Source organism: Danio rerio, chromosome 24, assembly GCF_052040795.2.
Source record: "Danio rerio strain M-AB ecotype USA chromosome 24, GRCz13ab, whole genome shotgun sequence".
Taxonomy (NCBI): Eukaryota; Metazoa; Chordata; class Actinopteri; order Cypriniformes; family Danionidae; genus Danio; species Danio rerio.
This window is the reverse complement of record NC_141044.1, coordinates 37,147,744-37,172,348: the sequence shown is the minus strand read 5'-3', so window position 1 is coordinate 37,172,348 and position 24,605 is coordinate 37,147,744. Positions and strand designations below refer to the sequence as shown.

Sequence of the window (24,605 nt, the reverse complement as noted above, 5' to 3'; positions counted from 1 at the left end):
GGCGAAACCTTTTATTTTATTTTCAATTTTCTAACGTTTGTTATGTATTCTGTCATTTGAAGCTAATTTCCTCCCCCTATTTTTAACGATTGTTGGGGTGTATCCTGCATTTTTTGTCGTCCCTTGCTTTTCTGACAAACAAAGACTACTCTAACTTGCAGTAAACACATTTAATTTCTAATTTAAATTTGTAAATCCAATTCATATACAGTTTCTAAGATACAAGTTAATGTTTAGATTTTAAAGATATACAAATGAGTCATATACACATGCGTTATATATTTAAAAATTTATCAAAAAGCGTTTGTCATATTGATGTCATATCGCTTATATCAGGGCTATTCAACTAGATTGTCAAGGGGGCCAGCTCATGAAAAGCATCCCAAATTAGGGCCCGGAGAGATATTTGCAATATTGCAGAGACTTGCAATATAAGTGATGTCTACATTAAAACGGTAAAATATGTTGTATTTTGATACCCAGCTGGAACTGGATCCAGCGGCCTTCTTGCTGTGAGGCAACAGTGCTAACCACTGAGCCTAAGTTAGTGATGCCTTCCCCAATTTTTTTCATTCTGTTTTTGACAATAGAGTAGAATTGCTGAAATAAAACTGTAAAAAAAATGATTTCAAAATGAATTCAAGCATTTTCAAAGACTTGTGTTTGTTTTTAGGCACTTTCAAGGCCTTGAATCCCCATGTCTGAAATTCAGGTACTTTCAAAAAGCATGGGAACCCTAGCTATGCTGTGTGATTTTGACACACTGTTAGAAAAATGTGTCACAGTTGTAGTGTTTTTCAGCCTCTTACCTGTCCGCCACTGTGTGCTCGCTGCTGTACATGTGTCCGTCGTGTTGCTGTCGGGACGGCAGAAGTGTGTGTGAGCGCGACCGGCTGGCGTGAGGCTGCTGGGAAGATGAGAGAGACGCTAGGACGCTAGCAGCCGCTGACGCCGCGCTGCTGGGAGAAACGAAGCGCCGGTTTCTTCCAGGCAGACCCGAGGCTGTCAGGACAGGGTGAGCCAAAACACTGGCTAACAGGTTGTCAGGCTGAACAGAAAACAATGCAGAAAAACAGACGTGAGTGTGTAAAAGAATGAGCTGGCAGTGTGCAGATGGCTGAAGTTGGAATTATGGTCTGCGAAATAACCAATCTGGCAGCAAGCGCTGAAACAATGCACAGGCACAAAATGAAATGTCAATATTTCTTGTCTTCTGGCAGCTTTTTTAATATCCTGAATGCCACAGGAAATGTTTTTTTTTTTTTTTGTTTCATTTTGTTTTGCAGTGGAATGTTTTTTGAGAGTGCTGCGCTCTGTAAATAAAACTGTACTGCTGCATCTAGACAGGGAAATAGAGATACATGGAAACATTGTTTATCTAATTAAATTGTATCGATGTAGGGTATATGCAGAAGGACTTTAATTTTTTAGTAACCTAGGTCAAGCACTTCCTGTATACCATTAGAAAATAGTCACATTTAAGGTCCGTTTTCTTTAAAAATCAACAATCTTCACTGCCTGATTGATATGCAATATAAAGTGTTTCTCAGAATGTACAAAGAAGCACTGCATTACATTTCATTTTCCCATGCCACGGCTTTAAAATATGCACATTTATTTTACCCCTGTATTTCCAAAGGCGTTTTTGCAGTTGCCTGCTGATCTTGACGGAGGATGGGGCATGCACGTAAAAGGCTTTTCCTCTCGTTTGACACTTGAGCAACTAAATGAATGCTGAAGTCTATTTAACTGATTATATTTTCATTACCTTACAACAGTGATGCTGTAAAAGAAACCGTATAAAAAAGAAAATAAATAAATAAATAAATAAATTAATTAATTAATTAAAAAATTTAAAAATAAATAAATCACATCAACCGTTCACTGGAAGTTTATTGTTACGGGAAGAAACACAAGCTCTGCATTTACTCCATTCCCGACCAAAAATGGGGAGCTTAATTATTAAATTAAAGCTTACAAAAAACTTTGTAAATTGAAAAAATTAAGCTTTACCTACACATTGTTTATTATCTTATCTTATCTTATCTTATCTTATCTTATCTTATCTTATATTATATTCTAAATAATAATAATTATTATTAATATTACCTGTAATAATAATGTATGTTTTATTATTATTATTATTATTATTATTATTATTATTATTACATTCCCATTTAATAGTTTGGGGTGATCTTTAAAAAATTACTACATTTATTTAGCAAGAACAGATAAAATTGATGACTACAAATGTGTTAAATATTACTTTTTTTGAAGTAAATGCTGATGTAAATATTTAAAATATATATTTTTAAGTACAACAGGATATTTTAAATGGTTTAATCTTACACAATAAAGTTTTACTTTAAAATTATAGACAAAAAGAAAACGCTTTTAAATAAACTATATATCTGTTTTTTCTGTTATTGTTCTGTATATTATTTATATATTTGTGTTTACTAACTGATTATTCAGTTAAACATGAATTGTGAACTGTGGGTCTACATAAGCTCCAAACAGTGATTTTTGATCACCCTAATCCGACTAAAGTCATAACTGAACTAAACAGAAATGGAATTAAGGCGTGGAGTATGCATATATTAGTGGCATTATTGAAGTAAACACCGCAATCAAACTATTACCGCCATGTAGGACTTTTTGCCCTATTTTCTGAGAAGATCCACACACAAGGTTGTCAGTACAGCACACACAAACACACACACGCATCGCGAAATGCAGAAGTTTTTTTCTTTCAGCTCCCAACCCAACTTTGAGAATAGATTAGCAGCCTTTTTTTTTTATCGCGTGATAAAAGTCTCGCGCAAACGCCGATAACGGCCCACCACTAATATATATTTATATATATTTTTTTTTTATGAAATGTAATTTAAGGGATAACACTTTAAAAATAATGGTCCGTTAATCAAACAATTAGTAATACATTAATTACGGTATTTATTCAGCTTTGTACTAACTTACAGTGCATTAACTGTGGATGTTAATAATGCATTATTAAATGTTGAGCCATATGCTTAATAAATGCTTTACAAGCTTATTCTTACTTAATAAATGTTAGTATTTACATTAACTATTATTAACTAATCGACCATTATTATGAAGTGTTACCACTGAATCAATTCTGAATCACAAACCAAAAGCTGCCTGTCTCTCAGTCTATCACTACAGCAGTGAATGTTGTTTTGAAACGGCTCCACTGATTGGATCAGCGAATGAAGTTGGACTTGTTGGACAGCAGTTCTATCGGGATTGTAAATGTGGTGTGATTGTAAGAGCTACTGAACTGACCCCGGTGCCTGACTCATTGGACAGCAGCGAGGAGCAGAGCGGAGCCTCAGACAGCAGCAGTTGTGTTGATGGGCCGGTCTGGGCATCTTGATGCACCTTCTCTTTAAGGTGACTGATGAAGATGGAGCTGTCCTGCGGCGGCTGCCACTGCGGGTTCTTGATGGTGAAGTGCATCAGAGAGAGCTCCGTCTTCCCGTTCTCCGCCTGCTGGTACACTGAGGCCTCCGTCTGCCCTTCAGACATCCACTGAATCACAAAGAGGAGAAAGAAACAACAACAAACTGCTTTATTGAGTTTCTACAGTAACACTATGAAGCAAATAACACATTTTTACAATATTTTATAAAATACTTGACAAAAACTCTTGTTGTCAATCAAGTTTTAGGAACAACAAATAATGACTTGACTTCTAGTTGATCATCTGGTATCAGAAGTGGCTTATATGAAAAGCAACGGCCTCTAGATTACGCTTGTTTTACTTAAATAAAATATGATCATGCCTTGATTTTTAATTATTTAATAAGGACAGTAAGGTCTCACTTTGCTTAGACAAAAGTCTTGTCACTTAACAGAAATAATGTCCAGTATAGAATATAAAGTCATAATGCAGTGGAAAAAGAATGAATATTGTGTACGACTCCCATGAGCTTGGAGGACTGCATCCATACATCTCCGCAAAGACTCAAATAACGTATTAATAAAGTCATCTGAATTGGCAAAGAAAGCGTTTTTGCAGGACTCCCAGATTTTATCAAGATTCTTTGGATTCAGCCTCCTTCTTCATCTTACCCCAGACATGCTCAATAATATCCATCCCTGGTGACTGGGCTGGCCAATCCTGGAGCACTTTGACCTTCTTTGCTTTCAGGAGCTTTGATGTGGAGGCTGAAGTATGAGAAGGAGTGCTATCCTGCTGAAGAATTTGCCCTCTCCTGTGGTTTGTAATGTAATGGGCAGCACATATTTCTTAGTACCTCAGGCTGTTGATGTTGCCATCCACTCTTCAGATCTTTTGCATGCCCTAATACTGATTGTAACCCCAAACCATGGTTTTTCCTTCACCAAACTTGACTGATTTCTTTGAGAATCTTGGATCCATGCGAGTTCCAATAGGTCTTCTGCAGTATTAGTGATGGTTGGGATGGAGTTCAACAGAAAAACTTACCTTCTGTCACTTTTCCAAATGAGCAACTACAAGTCAAATTATTATTTATTGCTCTTAGATTAGATTGGATTCAACTTTGTCGTTACACATGTACAAGTACAAGGCAACGAAATGCAACTGGGATCAACGACAACACTTTTGTCAGGTAGTGTAATCGTCATATATATATATATATATATATATATATATATATATATATATATATATATATATACGACTACTTTAAGTAGACCCCCTATTGAAATTAAGATTTTTATCTATTTCTCAGTGAATATATTTGTGGTGCATTTAAACAAAACTATATCCATTAAAATGAGAGTTTGGTCACCAAACATCTTTAAAAATAGAATGATAATAGATTTAAATTTAAACGAGTTGTTGCTAAAACAAATTACAAACTACAACATTTCAAATGAACGTTATATTTTTGTTGTTTCTCTTTATTTATTTTTTTTACTGTTTATTACAATTGTATTTAATATTCACTCCCTCATATTCATTTAAGTGTACTAACTTTTGGACTTTCAATTTGTTTTTTGTTAGATTAGTCCCAGTTTTGGCTTTGGTACTTAATAATCTAATATATATGCACAAATATTTTATTGTAAAACAACCTATAAAAAAAAAAATATATATATATATATGTATGTGTGTATATATATATATATGTAAATGTATATAAATCCAGAATGCTTCAGAGTTCTTATGGTTAATGAAACTAAAAACATTTTTGTCGTTTATTTGTATCTGCATGTACCTGTGGGTTTCCGTGCCTCCTGATGTCCATCTGTGCGAATGAGCAAATGTCTCCGACTCCTGCCACATCCACAGTAAAGTTGCGGAAGAAGTCAATGATCTCCAGAGATTTGCTCCTTAGGGGGAAGATGAGGATAAAGGGGGTAATGATGGGACTGAGCAGCTCCTCCAAGATGAAAACCTGCAGGACACACAGAGTTTTAAACAGGTGTGAGAAAAAATATATATACAGCACAGCATGTTATTTTATCCTCCAAAACAGATGGAAAACTGACCTTCTTTACCTACCTACCTACCTACCTACATGCATGTCATTTTATCCTCCAAATCCTCCTATCTATCTATCTATCTATCTATCTATCTATCTATCTATCTATCTATCTATCTGTCTGTCTGTCTGTCTGTCTGTCTGTCTGTCTGTCTGTCTGTCTGTCTGTCTGTCTGTCTGTCTGTCTGTCTGTCTGTCTGTCTGTCTGTCTGTCTGTCTGTCTGTCTGTCTGTCTGTCTGTCTGTCTGTCTGTCTGTCTGTCTGTCTGTCTGTCTGTCTGTCTGTCTGTGTATAAATTGTTGCCTCATTTTATTCTTCTATAAGCTAAATAAAAAAGATGTGATACACTATATAATTTGACCTTTTATTTAATTATCAATTTAATAAGATTTTTGTTTATATTATTAGGTAGAATTTATTTAAATGCGTATCATTTATTTCAGAGATGCCCCAAGTAGGGCCAGCGGGCCAAAGTTAGCCTATGGTAATCTTTGATTTGGCCAGCCATCCCATCTGAGAAGAATTAGAACGAAGGTTGTGGTAAAAGCATTCAACAGAGATTATCATTTCTAATTTAAAGTAAGTTTTTGTTTGTTTATTTGTTTGTTTGTTTAATTGTTGAGGTACAAAATGGTCAACTGAAACAAAATGTTTAACTGAATGTTTGTGCATAAATCAGATTTTAAAAAATGTAAATACTGTCACGTGAAGATAGAAAGCAATACACAAGACATTGATGAGCAGATCAAGGCAAAGGCAGGTTCAGCTTGACTTGTGTGTTTAGCATTGAACAAAATGAACAAATATTAATATGATTGAAGTATTTTCTATCCTCGCAGAAACACCCACATTAACACACATGCATATAACCTCGCTGCGTGTAAACACATCTACATGCACTCGCATATACACACAAACACGACCCTTGCATAAACACCCACAACATGCAAACTCCACACAGAAATGCCAACTGACCCAACTGGGGCTCGAACCAACAACCTTTTTGCTGTGAGGCGACATCGCTACCCACTGCGCCACCGTGTCACCAATAACTAATTTATAATAATTTATTTTAGATTTGCAATGATGACAGTAAATAATGTTTTTGGTTAGATACTCGTAGTTCGCTTAAAGTGCAATCTAAAGGCTTAACAAAGTCATTAAGTTAATTAGGCAAGTTGTTTTATAACAGTGGTTTGTTCGGTAGCCAATCAAAAAATAATAATTCCTTAAGGAAGTAAATAATATCAACTTTAAAAATAGTTTTAAAAACATTAACAACTGTGTTTACTGCAGCCAACCTAAAAGAAATAAGCCTTTCTCCAGAAGAAAAAATATTAGAGGAAATACTGTGAAAACTTTCTCCGTTAAACATTACTTTAGATATATTATTAAAAAAAAAAAAAGAAAAAAAAAATTACAAGAGGGCAAAAAACCACATCTTATGGATCCCAAATTTTAGCATACGTTAATAAAAGAAAAAAAATAACAATAACAATCAATGGCGAATAAAAGTGATGCCGCTCTGACCGCTTTATACTGGAAAAGCTGTGCCATCTCGTCTCGGGTCTCGCTCTTGTTAGCGCTGCCCTGCCAGTGGTCGGGCATGTAGTGAATGTGTGCCAGGACACACTGAAGCAGCTGTTCAGGACACCACACCATATGCTCATCAGGAATAAAAGACCTGTAGGAAAAGCAGAACACTGTGCTGTGAGTTTAATAAGGTCAGTTCAACACATCGTACAGCACTTCCCTGACCTGAGGCATGCTGGGGGGAAAAAGAGCTGTATTTGCTTTTAGCTCACGTAGGTTTGGACTAATGTGTACGATGTCAAAGTGCATTTCAGACATCAACCCTGCTCTAAAACATGGCAAAGGGCCTTGTTGTCTACATAGGGAGCATCTTTAGACAACAAAAACTGATTTAAAACAGTCTACATCGACAGGAACAATTAGACATTGAATGAAATGTTTTTATAATAGTGTTGTTATTGTATAGTACAATTACCGGTGTAATGGATCACGGTTGATCTGTGATTCGTACAGATCATAACCTACGGTTCAGTACACACGTGACCCACGGATTAACTTTTTTTTTACTTGTAGATTAATACTAAATTTGTAACGATTGCAGAGAGATCGATTCTAACATGTATGAAAGCATTAAGATTAAAATCACCTTCATATGCATTTAACTTGACGCTTAAAAATGAAAGTTGTATGCAGCAATTACATTCTTTAACCAACAAGTCATCAAAAACATGCCACTGAATAATTCTTCAAAAATGACACATCTAGTAATGAAACATGTAGTTTTATGAGTAAATAACTCAATCATGTATTGAAAATAAGACGAAAATAAATATGGGTTGTACAAATGATAATGTTAGACTTCTACATTTAGCGTTTTCAGCAACAGTAGTAGTAAAAGGGATATTTTATTTTTAATCAGCTGATGACTTCTTCATTTTATTTTGAATAATATTACAGCTTCTAAATTCTGTTTGTAAAAACGAAAAGTTTCTTGCAGTACTGTTTTTGTAATAAATGGAAAGCAAATTACATTTGGCTGCTCCCCTTTTTGGCTGAGCTGAGTCATTTACATTTAACATTTAGTCATTTAGCAGACGCTTTGGATAATTTAGCAGACGCTTTTATCCAAAGCGACTTACAAATGAGGACAAGGAAGCAATGTACACAACTATAAGAGCAACAATGAATAAGTGCTATAGGCAAGTTTCAGGTCTGTAAAGTCTAAGAAGGAAAGTATTAGTAATTTTTTTAGTAATTTAGTAATTTTTTTTTGTAATTTTGGTCCCACTTTATATTAAGTGGCCTTAACTAATATGTACTCACATAGGAATTAATAGTTTGTTACAATGTACTTATTGTGTAAATACATGCATTTACTGTGTACTTATGCTTGATTAAATACATGTATGTAATTACATCTGTAGTTAACTTTCGTAACTACATTTGTAAATACACTGTTGACCATCCCTTACACCTTAACCCACCCTTAAACCTTCCCATGGCACCAAACCTGTCCATAACCCAACCTCTATCACAACTCAAAAGCACCACAAGTGTTCTCAAATCTATTATAAACACAGTAAGTACATTGTATTTATTTTTTTGATGCAAGTACATAGTAGTTAAGGACACTTAATATAAAGTGGGACCGTAATTTTTAGTAAAGTTTTATTAAATTTTTTTTTTTTTTTTTTTGTAGTACAGTTAGTGGTATATCCAGAGAGGCAATTGCAGATTAGGAAGTGAAGTGGAGACTAAATAGTTGAGTTTTTAGTCGTTTCTTGAAAACAGCGAGTGACTCTGCCGTTCTGATGCAGTTAGGGAGTTCATTCCACCAACTGGGCAGATTGAGCGTGAGCGTTCGCGAAAGTGATTTCTTCCCTCTTTGGGATGGAACCACGAGGCGACGTTCATTCACAGACCGCAAATTTCTGGAGGGCACATAGATCTGCAGAAGTGAGAGCAGATAAGAAGGAGCAAAGCCAGAAGTCGCTTTGAGAAGTCGAGTCTGATTCGAGACTAAAAAAACATAATGTGATCCGATTGTGGTCTATTACAGTAAAATGCTAATTATTAAACAATGAGAGCTTACGAAAAAATAGAGCTTAGATACAAGAAAAACAGTTATGAAATAACTAAATAAAAATGTTTTTTTATTAATAAAACTAAATATACAATAAAAACGAAGAAAGCACACAAAAAAGTAAAACAAATGAAAGAAATTGTAAATAAGGAAAAAATATATATTAAAACTAATTCATATAACTTTGATGTTATACAAGTTTAAATCTGTTTTTACTAGGTATTTTCCATTAAATTTATATTTGAAAATATGCAAAAATTATATTATATAAAAATATACATATTCAGTATATGTTATTAATAAAAAACAACATGAAAAACAAAGTAATAACATATTTAATATATGTCATATTTATTATTTGTTTTATTATTGTTATTAATTTCGGTAGTGGCTTTATTTAAGTATAAATCCAGAAAATGGATTTACAGTTAAGGTTAGAATTATTAGCCCTGTTTATTTTTAATTTTTTGTAGATTTTTTCAACACACTTCTAAACACAGGGCTCGAAGTTGCGACCATTTTGGTTGCATATGCACCCGAAATTTTATCTATGCAACCTCAAAATATATTTGGGAGCTTTTGAGTGCATACAGAGTGCATAAACTGTTGTGTGCGACTAGTTTTTACAGCAAAATGTTCACCACGTGTGGATTCGGGAGACATTCACGCAGAACGCATCTTTGCAGTGTTCAGGAATAGTTTAAACAGTTGTCATGTCAACTTGCTGCAATAAACAAGGCCAAGTCCGTAATGCTTGCCCCAACTTCACGCTCTTCTTATTGGCCCACTGCTCTACAACTGAACATGAATGGATTGGTTAAAATAAGCTGTCAATCACTCGGTCAATGCCTTCTGGCTTTGAGAATGAAAATAACACTGACAGATTTTGTTTTAGAAACGATCTAAAGTTTCAAATAATGACACATCTAAGTAGTGATCATGTGCTGAATGTTAATCCACAATCTACACTTTTCGAAGAGTGGATAAAAGACTTCCGTCGGCTCTTAAATCCGCTATGAAAAGTCTGAGGGATAGAATTTTCAGGTAACCGTTTGCCACATCTAGCACGAGAGCTTCTGTTTAATCCTTCATATAATCGCCAGATGCTGTCCGCCGTGCAATTGGCAGCTATATGTAAAATTTAACACCACGTACACCATCGCAAATGGGCTTGCACTGAGTAAACTAACATCGCTACTCATAAAAAGACCGGTATTTCTATTAACATGAAGTATGCATATAATAAGGAACAGTATATGTCAAAAGCATCAGTGCAATATCAGATACCACCCGTGAGAACAGCACAGTTATACCGTTAACAGATTCATTCATGTCAAGCAGTGCATGCAGGGTCGGTGAGCATTTAAAGGCTTAACTAGGTTAATTAGGTTAACTAGGCAGGTTAGGGTAATTAGACAAGTTATTGTATAATGATGGTTTGGTCTGAAGACTATCCAGAAAAAAAATACATTTACATTTAGTCACTTAGCCGACGCTTTTATCCAAAGCGACTTACAAATGAGGACAAGGAAGCAATTTACACAAATATAAGAGCAACAATGAATAAGTTTCAGGTGTATAAAGTCTAAGAAGGAAACCATTAGTAATTTTTTTTTTGTAGTAAATAGCTTAAAGGGGCTAATAATTTTGAACTTGAAATGTTTTTTTTTCCATTCATTCATTCATTCATTCATTTTCTTGTCGGCTTAGTCCCTTTATTAATCTGGGGTAGCCACAGCGGAATGAACCGCCAACTTATCCAGCAAGTTTTTAACGCAGCGGATGCCATTCCAGCCGCAACCCATCTTTGGGAAACATCCACACACACACTCATACACTACGGACAATTTAGTCTACCCAATTCATCTGTACCCCATGTCTTTGGACTGTGGGGGAAACCGGAGCACCCGAAGGAAAACCCACGCGAAGGCAGGGAGAACATGCAAACTCCACACAGAAACGCCATCTGAGCCGAGGTTCGAACCAGCGACCTTCTTGCTGTGAGGCGACAGCACTACCTACTGCTCCACTGCCTCGCCCAAAATGTTTTTTTTTATTTTTTTTAATTAATAACTGCTTTTTATTTTAGCCATAATAAAACAAATAAGACTTTCTCCAGAAAAAAAGGGGGGGGGGGGGTAATAATTCTGACTTCAACTGTGTATATAAAATGTTATTACATAAAATATTATAAATATAAAAAAATATGACACTTGTAACTGATTTTTTGTCTTATTAAAAACAAAAAGTTGTACTCCTGCTATAGAATTACCAATTAACCATTGTGTACCCTGAAACTTAAAGCCTCATTCCAACAGATTTCTTGCAAAGCTCCTAAACTAATAAAGCTGAGCTCATACCTGGTCACGGTGATGACGACCCCCAGCACAGTGATGGCCGTGAGGATGTGTTGGACGGTGAGCACATCTTCATCGTACACCGTCAGAGCGATGAGCACCGCCAGCACTGAGCCAGAAAAGAAAGCCACATTTTTGGCCAGCACCGCTAACAGAGGAGACACGAAAGCGTTCATGTACTTAGCAGCGGGTTTATACCCACGACCCAGCCTGCCCTGGAGCTCGTGGTCCAGCTCATTGAAATGCCGCAGATAAAGACGTCCATACAGGGACCATCGATGAGCCCCCAAACTCCCCGGCTCGCGCTTGATCACTTCTGCGTAGCTAAAAAACGCGTATAACACCTGCCAGACTAACACAAACGGGCACAGCAGCAGATTGACCAGTCCAGTCAGCAGAATAACCCGACTGAGCTGCTTGGCCAGATCGTGGCGGTTTGCTGCCCGCTTGTATTTGGGATGCAGGCTCCATTTGTTCTGGAAGAGAGACAACGGGCCCCAGAAGAGGATGAGCTCGAAGTTGTATTTGAGGCCCTGTGTGAGGAAGATGACGTCGCCTATGAAGGGCACTCGGAGCCTGACAGGCAGCAGGGATTTGTTGATCATGGCCACTGTGTAGTTCTTGAAGCGCAGGATGCGGTGGTAAATGTCCAGTTCAGAGAGTTCACGCTTCTGGACACACATGGGATGCTCACGCTGGAGGAGGATGAGACGGTTCTGGACTTCCTGCCATGTGAAGTTGCACAACTCATCCTGATTAACAAAAATAAATAAGAAAAAAACTGGGTTAAATTAAACTGAATAATGAAATAATTTTAGTTTAACTCTGTTTTATTGATGCATATTAGTCAGTAGATCAGTAAGACATCAATTGTTCCAATCTATTAGCTAAAAACTAAATTAGTTGACATTTTCTTGCTTTCCAAACCAAACAGTACCAGTATAGATTCTTGCATCAAAACAATATTTAGGTGAAAAACACAATTTGGTATACACATTTTATTTACTTGTTGAATAATATTTAGTATTAAATTGACAGAGAATTCTGTGAACATCTACTCACACAAAAGAAGATATTTTGAAGAATGCTGGAAACCTGTAAACACTGACTTCCACAGTATTTGTTTTTCGTACAATAAAAGTAAGGCTTTCAGCTTTCTTCAAAATATGTTATTTTGTGTTCAAAAAAAGATAAAATACATAAATAAATAAGTAAACAATGAGTATATTTTCAGTTTTAAGTGAACTATCCCGTTAATATTTAGTCATCTAGGCCCCGCAGAAACTTAGATTTCCACAGATTACTGACCTTGTCATTCCATCCATTTACTTATGTATGTATATATATATATATATATATATATATATATATATATATATATATACACAAACACACACAGTTGAAGTCAGAATTATTAGCCTGTGTTTATTTTTTTTGTGTTTATTTCTGTTTATTGGAGAGAAGATTACTTCAACACATTTCTAAGCATAAAAGTTTTAATAGCTCATCTCTAATAACTGATTTTATTATCTTTGCCATGATGACAGTAAATAATATTTGACTAGATCATTTTAAGACACTTCTATACAGCTTAAGGTGACATTTAAAGACTTAACTAGGTTAATTAGGTTAACTAGACAGGTTAGGGTAATTAGGCAAGTTATTGTATAGCAGTGGTTTGTTCTGTAGACTATCCAAAAAAAATTAGCTCAAAGGAGCTAATAATTTTGTCCTTAAAGTAGTTTTTAATAAATTAAAAACTGTTTTTATTCTAGCCGAAATAAAACAAAAAAGACTTTCTCCAGGAGAAAAAATATTATCAGACATACTGTGAAAATTTCCTTGCTCTGCAAAACATAATTTCGCAAATATATAAAATAGAAAAAAAATTAAAAGAAGTGTTTATAATTCTGACCTCAACTGTATATATTCCGTTTTTTATATTTATTTTCAATTGTTGAAAAAAATTTAACTGTTTAAATGTTTAGCGGATTTGTGGGTACAATAAATATGTTAAATAATATTTTCTCAGTCTTTTAGTGAATAAATTATGTAAAAGACCTTCTGTAGCTTTGTTTACCGAACAAGTAGTTTTAATTCACTGTATTTAAAATAAATTTTCATTAGGTTTTTAGCTTCTATTCTCACCTGAAATCATTCAGCAGAAATCTGCAATAAAAGTCTAATAATTACTTGTTTATTACAATAATGACAATTACATTGTAATTTCAATACCTTTATTAGAATCTAAAATATCTAATAAAAGCAAACACCAAAATATTCATACATACGCTGGACTTATTTTTTCATATTTTTATGATCATTATTCATGTCTCATATTTGAATGAATGATTGAAAATGAGGGTTATTCCACCTAATGATAAGTTCATAATTCTTCTGAAGTTCAAACATTGCTATTGTGTGAAATAAAATGAATGATAATATTTTCATTCCAGGTTTGGAGGTAATGCTACTAGTACTTTACAGAATAAAACAACAAATTACATTTTATTCAAACACGTACATATAAATCCTAAACCCAGAGAAAATAAAAACTGTCAAGTTATCTCTAAATTTCTGTTATATTTCTACACTATTTGAACAAAAAAATGTATTTGCACAACCCAATGCCATTTTAAGTGATCTCTGAAAGCAAGTTCTGAAAGAAAAAAACAACAACAGTATGTACTTTAAACTCATGTAATGAACACATCTTTTACCATCTCTATTTTCAGTGCTTTGATATAAAACTGCCGGATCTCCCAGTAGCTGAGGACGTTACAGATCACTTTCACCAGCCGGTACACCCAGAAAATGGCTGCCATTATCAAGAGAAAGATGATCCAGCTGTTTCCTTGAATCCTGATTGTGAGAGAAAGATCATCACTATTAGAAAAGCAGGTGATGCTGGGAATGCTCAAGGGCATATGATACTAACAAAAATAATAAATTGGTATATATCATTTATCTATTTATTTGATAATTAAAAATTTTTATGAGGGTGTTTTTGTGCTGAAAGCTTGGGTGGTTTATCCCTGTCATGGATACATAAATATAACAGGGAAAACAGCCAGTAGGTGGCGACAAATCCCTGTTTTAATTGGTGTTTTCATTTAAAAACAAATTGAAAAATCTGAATACAATCTGTGTGAATTGTAACCCCTTGTTTGTTGTGCTGCTTTTGATATTTACCTTTATGATCAAGCTCACATGCTGATATTTGGGAAAACAGCACTTGTGATATTACTTAACTATATTATATATAAAAAAAACAAGTATATTTTTAGCTTGATGATGGTATTCACTGAGAATGCTTTTTGGACTCTCAAGATGTTAGTTTTCTGCACAGTGAGTGAGAGTCAATAAAATCAGGTAGAACTATAAATAGGCGTAAAAATATATATAGAATGACCAGATTTTCTTCGAAACTTTATTTATGAAAATAGCAGCCGTCTAAATAGCCCAATAAATAAATACATGGCAACTCAAAACAGCATAGAAACCACATAGCAACAGCCTGCTGAGCAGAGAGATTTGCATGCACACAGAATGCATTTAATTTAGTGCTGTCAAACGATTAATGGCATACAAAAAAAGTTTGTATTTACATAAAGTGTGTATACTCATTCATTCATTCATTTTCTTTTCGGCTTAATCCCTTTATTAATCAGGGGTCGCCACAGTCGAATGATTCAACTGTATACTTACTGTGTATAAATAAATAAAGCATACAAAATTACAAAACCAAAAAAAAAAATTATAATAATTTGTTTAGATTGCAACTATGCAGTTTATTTATAAGAATAGTGTCTATTTTAAATATTTATAATTTCGGAGATCGGACCAGTCATACTGAGCAGAGCAAAGAGTTGCACCACAAGATGGCGACAGAGACTGCATAATAAGTGCTTAGGGGAGAAATTATATATTTCAAACTACAGCTGATTAAATTATTATAAAACAAGTGACATTCTAGGTCGATCTCTCCCATTTGTTTGTTGAAGTGTTGTACTTGTACCACAGTAATCTGCTAGTGTTTGTTTTGCTTTTTCGGGGTTAATCATTGTGAACTCCCGATTGCAACAGAGAAGTACTAAGAAATCTCTGTAGACTGATGGCATTTCCTGCCATTCAGCCTTATAATCTTAAAATGCGAGTAAAATAATCTGTTTTGTCATCATTTTAGACAGGATGCTGAAGAATCATTCAAATGCTAGCTCTAAATTGACACTGGTGAATTATTGACGGTTTCTGTTGTTCTGACTTTAGCTGCAGATGTGAATGAATGGCAGAAGAAAGTAGTTCCTAATAAAAAAAAGGATTTTGCAGAATTTTTTTTTTTTTATATACATGATTATGGCGTCAACTGTTGTATAAATGCAATATTACACTCATAGCAGTGCGATATGACTATCGTCACTGGTCGGACACTAAGACGTTCTGCCTGCAACCTCGTGCCAACGCACGCCTCTCACCAATGCTAATATATCGTACTGCTATGCTGTGTGTGTGTGTGTGTGTGTGTGTGTGTGAGAATACAAGCTTTTGTTTAATCTTTTGACAACCTAATTTATTTATTTATTTATTTATTTATTTTATTTTTTGAAAAAAAATTCAAATGTTTGATGTTGACATGAAGTATTTTTCTTTCATTTTTATTAACATAAAAATGACAGTAAATATTCTTGTAATGTCACAAATAAGTTTGAATAAATGCTATTTCTTTATTCTTTCTACTAAGTAAAAAAAATGGCAAAAAATGTACTACAATTTCCTAAAAAAATAAACCTATTTAAACATTGATAACAACAATAAAAATAAGAAACGCACATTGCTCATCAGATCAGTGTATTAGAATGGCTTCTGTTTAATCATGCAACACTCCAAAAAATCAACATTACAATAATTTGATGCGGTGGCGCAGTAGGTAGTGCTGTTGCCTCACACAAAGAAGGTCGCTGGTTCGAGTCTCAACTGGGTCAGTTAGCGTTTCTGTGTGGAGTTTGCATGTTTTCCTTGCGTTCGCGTGGGTTTCCTCCGGGTGCTCCGGTTTCCCCCACAGTCCAAAGACATGCGGCACAGGTGAATTGGCTGGCTAAATTGTCGGTAGTGAATAAGTGTGAATGAGTGTGTGTGGATGTTTCCCAGAGATGGGTTGCAGCTGGATGGGTATCCAGCTGATCCAGGTGATGTTTAAACACTGGTGTAGCTCATTTATAAAAATGGCCGACAGAATGTTTACCAAGTCTTAATTACTGGATGAAAGCACAAGCTGTTCCTGAATGAATCTCATTTCTCCTGAAGTGAGTCAACTGTGATATTAATATGTTTATGTTGTGTATCTGAATCTGTCAACAACATTTCCTCACTATTAAAACATAAACTGTCCATACATAAAAACTTGCAAAAAAAAATCCAAGTTGCTAATATCACTCTGTGTCTATTTAAAACCTACGAGTGCTGCGTAATACACAGTTTCGGTTATCATCTACAGACACAGAAATAGACCAGCGGGTCCTTGCTTCCAGCAGGTGCTTGTTTACAGTCTGTTTATTTTGGAGCCTCTGTCTGAGAAATAGGAAACGAATCACATTGAGCTTTTGAACGTCATATGACGCAAATTTCACTGTAAAGCTGAATTGAGTCCCAGTGTGATGCAATATTTGCCATACTTGAAAACAGCGTTCTCAGCCAGCGCTTCTGGGCAAGTTTGCATTCTGAGAATGACTGAAATCAAGCTTGACAGAACATTCAGATGGCAACAACAAACCAACTTACAGCTTTGAAATCATGCTGGGTTAAGATACGATCCAAGCCTCAAGTAAAATAAAGCCTGAGTGGTGCAGCGTGATTAAAAATATTATTTGCAATGTCTAGATATTTTATTATAATATCAGAAAACTGCCAGTCACAATGCATGATTTAATGAACTTATTTGATTTTCCTTAATATAATATTTTAAATATTGGTTTTAGCCCTGATCTCAGCTCATTTAATAATGACAAATTTGTAAACTCTAAACTACAACTTAGTTTGCATAAAGGCCGAATTTAAATTAGTTATGAGTTACGTTTGAATTATATCTCTGCTATTATAGTATGCATACAAATTGTAATAATTTAACTCTTTATTCTCATCTTAATTTGAAACATCTTAATTTTAAATATATATTTTATAAATGTTTTCATTTTAAATGTCATTATTTAATAATAGTTATTACTTATTTACATTTGTGAATATTACTAATAATTTTAGCTTTGTAAGTGATTTTTTTCTTAGTTATTATAATTATATATGTTGTAATAGGCATATTTGGTTTTTTTTTTTAATATAATATTTGAAATATTGGTTTTAGCCCTGTCCATAGATCATTCGTTGATGATAAAATTGTAAACTCGTTTTTTTTGCATAAATGCCGAAATTAAATTATTCATGAGTTATGTTGACATTATTTCTATGCTATTATAGTGTGTATTTAAATTCTAATCATTTAAGTCTTTTTATTTTAATCCTTTTAATTTATTATATACATATCCTAAATGTTTCTATTTTAATGTCATTATTTATTAAAAATGTTCACATTTGTGAATATTACTATTAATTTTAGTTTTGCAAAACATTGATTTTTTTTCTTAGCTATAATTATAGATTTTTTCACTTTCAATTTTAGATTAATAAAGGGACTAAGCTGAAAAGAAAATAAATGTGTGAATGAATTTTAATAAAACATTTAAAATTGTTATGTGATTTTGACAAAGTTGTTAGTTGTTATATCAATTTAGCTTTTATTGAATTGTCTTTAGTCATTTAGGTGTCAATTTAACCTTATTTTACAAGTAAAATATAAACAAAATGTTTTATTTCATTGTTTTATTTTAAGTTTAATAATCAATAATTTAACAATTAGAGAGTTATATAATTAAATAATTTAGTTATTAAATTAAAAATAATTGTTTTACTTCTAGTTAAAGATAAAAACACTGGAATGATCAAGGCTTTTATTTTGTTAATATAAAGTTAATGTAATCATTACATTTTAATATTAACTTTATTTAAAAACAATATTAATAATTGTAATTTTAGTTAAAGACAAATTATTATTTATCTATTTAAATTATATGTTGTGAAAATAAAATAAAAAAGTCAAGTAAAATGTAATTAAAACAAAGACAAATTAATTGTTTCACCTGCTATTGATATATCTTTGTTATATGATGTACCTTTATATTGTATGTTCATGTACGTATATATATGTATATATATATATATATATATATATATATATATATATATATATATATATATATATATATATATATATATTTATTTATTAATTTATTTATTTGTTTTTAATTTTCAAATTTGTTTAATTATTTATTTTTTTTACATTTATTGTATGTTTGGTATTGATTTCTTTAGAAAAGTTAAAAGCTAAAACCAATAAAGACAGTGTTAAAAAAAGTAAAGTAAATGAGCATAACTAAAGGAGTTCATTACACAATAAAAGAACGCTCAGTGTCCTTTTAGTGCTTGTTCCAGTGTAATGTGGACAAACTGACCTCTCAGTGCATTGCTCACTAGGTAAAATAGCATCAGGAAGGGTGACTTTGCTCCTGTCCAGAGGCCCGAGGCTCTGACCCGTGTGATTGACAGCTCGATTGGCAAAGAGAACATCATATTCCACACAGTTGAAGAGAAAAGTTGTAAACGTGACCACAAACAGGAATTGCCTGAATATGGGAATGCAAAAACAGACATGATTAGTTCGTAAGTGCTATGCATACAAACCTACCCTAAAGAATGAACGCTTCAGGCAACAACAAAAAAAGAGAATATAACTTACACAAGTTCAAAAAACTCTGATAACACCATGCAGGCGAATCCGTTCTTCTGATGGAAGTGATAGATGTGAGCGTGTTAAGAGTAAACAGTTCAATCAACTTTAAAGAAGCACAGCTTTGTTTAGTCAGTAATGAATGAAGAGCGTAACATTGCCCTTTGATGAATAGAGACAGTGTGTTTTCTCCATGAAAAAGAGAAATAACACAGTTTTGAGCATTACACAACTCCTGACTGTTCTGAGGAAAATGCATTTTAAAAAAATTATTAGCAATTTTCTGGTTTAGCGTATGAAATGTATGTGCGTCAGACATTTTAGAGTCTGCATTGAATTTGCAAACGAGTGGTTATGTACCTAGAAAGCATATTACATGCAAGTAGCTAACGTTTTAAATAATAAAATAAATGTAAATATTATCACAAATAGGCGACATGGGGCCTGTTTCAGTAAGGAGGTTCAAACAACTCGGAGTTTAAACTTGAACTCTGAGTTGATTTACCGAGAGATTAAAAACTCTGAGTTTTCAGTTTCAGAATAGCTGATCTGAGTTGGGTCAATCAACTTTGAGTAGACCAACTCAGAGTTAAGCGCGCACACCGTGACTATAAAAAGGCATTATCAATGGAGCGCAGATATTATGAGTGACCATGGCAACATCTTAAAAAAAGAGATCACCATTTCTTTCCCCAGCTGAACTTGATCTGCTCATGCAAAGTTTTAGCAAATATGAGTGTATATATTTAAAAAGAAGCAACCATCAGTGAAACAGAGACAGTTAGCCTGGGAAAACAGCTGCTCAAGTTAATGCGTAATTTTTTATTTAAATTATTTAAACATTTAAGTATAATAAAATAAGTAATATAATGTGTGACGTTTATACTTTTTTCTAAACTTTTATACACGTTTATCAGTTTTAATAGATTTAACAGTGCACTTGTGTGTCTGCCTTTTTATTGATCAAGTGATAGAGGTTGATATAACACTAAGAACTTAAGCAGTGCTAAAAATAATTTTTAGACAGAATAATAATCCCTTTAATCTAGTAACAGTACATGTCGAAGGTTAAGCTAAATATTTATGGAAAAAAGTACACGCCTTGTACGTGACTTTGTTCTGTGTGTGACAAAAATGTAGGCAATAGCTATGTTTCCATCAAAATACAGGCTTACATAAATTTGTGCAAAACTGGAATAATGCCTAAAAGATGCGAATAAAGCAGCGTTTTTATCGAGTCAAAGAGAACACAATAGTCACTTCCTGATTAACTTGCGCCAAATATCAAGAGTAAAAACAGAATTTACTGCGGTAGAACAAGCTGCGTTAATGATTTTTTATTTAATACTTGCGCCTCAGAAGACACAATGAACACGTGGGGGCGTTTGAAGCCAGACGCGGCCGATCCTGACACGCTCCAGACGCTCGGAGGTAATTAATAATATACACTAATACTGAAACAATTAAGGCATTTTAGAATGGCTAAAACAACATTTAAGATGTTCTACTGTGTGCTCAGTCAGCTGGTTTGTCCATTTACACACATTTTCATCATCATCTCTAACAAACTTTTTTTTAATGTACATACTGTAATTTGTTAAGTGCACTTCGTAGTTTATGCGCATCTTTTCTTATCAAATAAAAGTTTAACCTACTCAGTTATGCAAATGTTTTATTATAAATATTTTCAAAAGTTATGTGAATCATGACGTTTCCATCAATCGTTTTTATGGGCATCTCCAAAATGAGCTCTAAAATAGGTGTGTGAAAATGTAAGACTAATGCTAGAAATACGCTTCATCTTTAAAAAAGGGGAGGAGACCGACAGAAACTCAGAGTTTAGAGAATAAAACCTGCTCCGGACCAGGTTAGATTCACAGAGTAAGTTACCACAGTAACTGACTCTGAGTTAAAGTTACCTTTCTTTTAGAAACAGGCTTGACACACCCTGATTTCTTGAGTTTAGCAAACCTGCCATTTTGAAACCGAAAACCCAGAGTTTTTCTCATTTCAGGGTTAAAATACTCTGAGTTTTCACTTAACCTCCTTTCTGAAACAGGCCCATGGTGGCTTAGTGGTTAGCACTGTCACCTCACAGCAAGAAGGTCGCTGGATTGAGTCTCTGCTGAGTCAATTGGCATTTCTGTATTGAGTTTGCATGTTCTCCTGGGTTTCCTCCTGGTGCTCCAGTTTCCCCTCACAGTCCAGATAAACTAAATTGGCCATAGCGTATGTGTGTTAATGAGTGTAATTGAGTGTTTCCCAGTACTAGGTTGCAGCTGGAAAAGCATCCGCTGTGTAAAACATTGGCTGGATAAGTTGGCGGTTCATTCTGCTGTGGCGAACCTTGATGAATAAAAGCACCAAGACGAAGGAAACTTAATGAATGATCACAAATGACAAAATAAAATGTCAAATTTAGCCAACACACTGTTTCTGACCCGTTCTTATTAAAATTATTTTTGAGGTATAAAGTAAAAAGATTTAAAAAGGCCTTTAATTAATATTTCGGGACTTTACTGGGAGACTTTAATTTTTTTGTTTGAAATATGCCTGAAAAAAAGTGTTTGTATAATTTTTCTTTCAAGCATATTATTAATAATTATATATTTATTTATTATATTTTTTCATGGATATTAAGAACAAGAATAATTTATATACACACACATATATATATATATATAATATATTTTTTTTTCTTTATCTATTTTTTTTCGTATTTAAACTAATGTTGCACTGACTGGAATTTAATTTTAATCTTCTGTAAAATCATTGTTGTTATTTTTTGTGTTTAAAAATAATATCAAAAAGGACACAATGTAAAATATGTATTACAGCAATTTAAAAAAAACATATAAAACGCTGAATCACACTTTTGTTTTGATCCCCAAAAAACCCTTTTCTTTTTTGACAAATTATATTGCACAAGATTTTGTTTTTTGTTTTTCAAAGGATATTCTTGTGAAGAAATTGTCGAGGTTCTTGATATGGTGCCATGGGTCTAAAAAGCAACAAAGACAATGTTAATCAGAAACTATGATTTATATAGGAAAAGATGTACACTGTTCTTTTCATACGCTACATCTATGGAAAGTACTAGTACTACAAAATCTTTGGATTTACAATTTAAACATGATTCTTGTTTCACTCTGTAAACCATTAATGAAATTTCAGCCACACTTTACAATTCACCAGGGCGTAATTAAAAACCAAATCCATGTTTGTTAACATTAGTTAATGCGCTGTGGGTTAATTCGAAAAATACATTCATTACAGAGTGTTATTTCATGTTTGTTACCATATACAGTGGGTACGAAAAGTACTCAGACTACCTTAAATTTTTCACTTTGTTATATTGCTGCCATTTGCTAAAATCGTTTATGTTAATTTTTTCCCCTCAATGTACACACAGCACCCCATACTGAAAGAAAAACACAGAATTGTTAACATTTTTTCAGATTTATTAAATAAGAAAAACTAAAATATCACATGGTCCTAAGTATTCAGACCCTTTGCTTTGACATATTTAACTAATCATCCCTGAGATGGTTCTACACCTTCATTTGAGTCCAGCTGTGTTTGATTATACTGATTTGAGTAATCAATATACTGGTACTGATTAGGAAAGCCACACACCTGTCTATATAAGACCTTGCGCCTCACAATGCATGTCAAAGCAAATGAGAATCATGAGGTCAGAGACAGAATTGTGGCAAGGCACAGATCTGGCCAAGGGTACAACAAAAATTCTGTTGCACTTAAGGCTGTGGCTGAGCTCCAGAGATGCAGTCAGGAGATGGGAGAAAGTTGTAGAAAGTCAGCCCTCCACCAGTCAAGGCTTTCTGGCAGAGTGGCTCAATGGAAGCCTCTCCACAGTGCAAGAAACATAAGCCCACCTGAAGGACTCCAAGATGGTGAGAACTAAGATTCTCTGGTCTGATGAGACCAAGATAGAACTTTTTGGGCTTAATCCTAAACTATTTGTGTGGAGAAAAAACAGGCACTGCTCATCGCCTGTCCAATACAGTCCCAGAGTCTCCAGAGTGCTCAAGACTTCAGACTGGGTCGAAGGTTTACCTTCCAACAAGGTAATGACCCTAAGCACACCGCTAAAATAAAGGAGTAGCTTCACAACAACTGTGACTGTTCTTGAATGGCCCAGCCAGAGCCCTGATGTAAACCCAATTAAGCATCTCTGGAGAGACCTAAAAGTGGCTGTCCACCAATGTTTACCATCCAACCTGACAGAACTGGAGAGGATCTGCAAAGAGGAATGGCAGAGGAACCCCAAATCCAGGTGTGAAAAACTTGTTGCATCTTTCCCAAAAAGACTTATGGCTGTATTAAATTTAAAAAAAATGTTTCTATTAAATACTGAGCAAAGGGTCTGAATACTTGGGACCTTGTGATATTTCAGTTTTTCTCTTTTAATAAATTTGCAAACATGTCAACAAATTTTTTTATTTTTTTGTCAATTTGGGGTGTTGTGTGTACATTAAATGGAAAAAAAAACTTAATTTTAGCAAATAGCTGCAATATAAGACAGCTTGAATACTTTCCGTACCCACTGTGTGGTATGTATATTTTCCATAGCTAGAGGATGTAAAAGCAAACCATAATGACCTCCTCTTCCCTCTGGCACGTGGATGAGTAAATCTTCCTCTCCTGGAGGCGAGTCTTCATCATAATCGTGAATCCGCTGATACTCCTGGTATGTCTCAAAACCAGCCATCGTGTTTTACATTCTACCTCTCTAATATGTTCACCACAGATCCTGAAAAACAGATTTACTGTAACATTACAGCTCAAATACGACAATTGAACCACATTACACCACATGCAAATAAACTAGATCAACTGACCGACTTGACTAATCACACAAGACTGTTTTAGTGTATTTTCTGATCAAATCACACAATCATACGGCCAGTTTATGAACTGTTAAATCAAGGACAAGCGTGATTATTGATTACTAAGAGACAAAGACGCATGTTATAATCACAAATTACGACGACGTGTAAATATTAACGTTATTAATATAAACCTAACATACTACTTATAAATCATTTTTACGAACTGTCTGCAAACAGGAGCGGTTTAGATGACTGTTACACATTAACCTCACCCTGAAAAAACTGCTGAGTATATGCTAATATCGCTAATAATCTTCTAGTTGAAATTTCGGTATTGAAAATATTCATATAACAAAAGAGACTAGATTATAACACGCAAAATGAGCCTCACCATCCGCACACAGATGGTCCTCGCCTTTGCTCTTCACAACAAAAACAGATATGACAACA

The 24,605-nt window shown here is 34.1% G+C and overlaps 1 protein-coding gene across 1 annotated transcript in view; it reads right to left on the bottom strand.

The window, feature by feature from the left end:
- Positions 1-24,591, bottom strand: part of atg9b (autophagy related 9B) — a 37,737-nt gene extending 13,146 nt beyond the window's left edge. The window contains 11 exon segments of the mRNA NM_001320078.1: positions 810-1,048; positions 3,307-3,552; positions 5,229-5,408; positions 7,026-7,179; positions 11,472-12,220; positions 14,189-14,330; positions 19,028-19,198; positions 19,312-19,376; positions 22,260-22,303; positions 23,926-24,076; positions 24,547-24,591. Of these exon segments, the coding sequence (NP_001307007.1) occupies positions 810-1,048; positions 3,307-3,552; positions 5,229-5,408; positions 7,026-7,179; positions 11,472-12,220; positions 14,189-14,330; positions 19,028-19,198; positions 19,312-19,376; positions 22,260-22,303; positions 23,926-24,034 (2,099 nt within the window). The 5' untranslated portion in view covers positions 24,035-24,076; positions 24,547-24,591.
- Between the last annotated feature and the right edge of the window lie 14 nt (positions 24,592-24,605).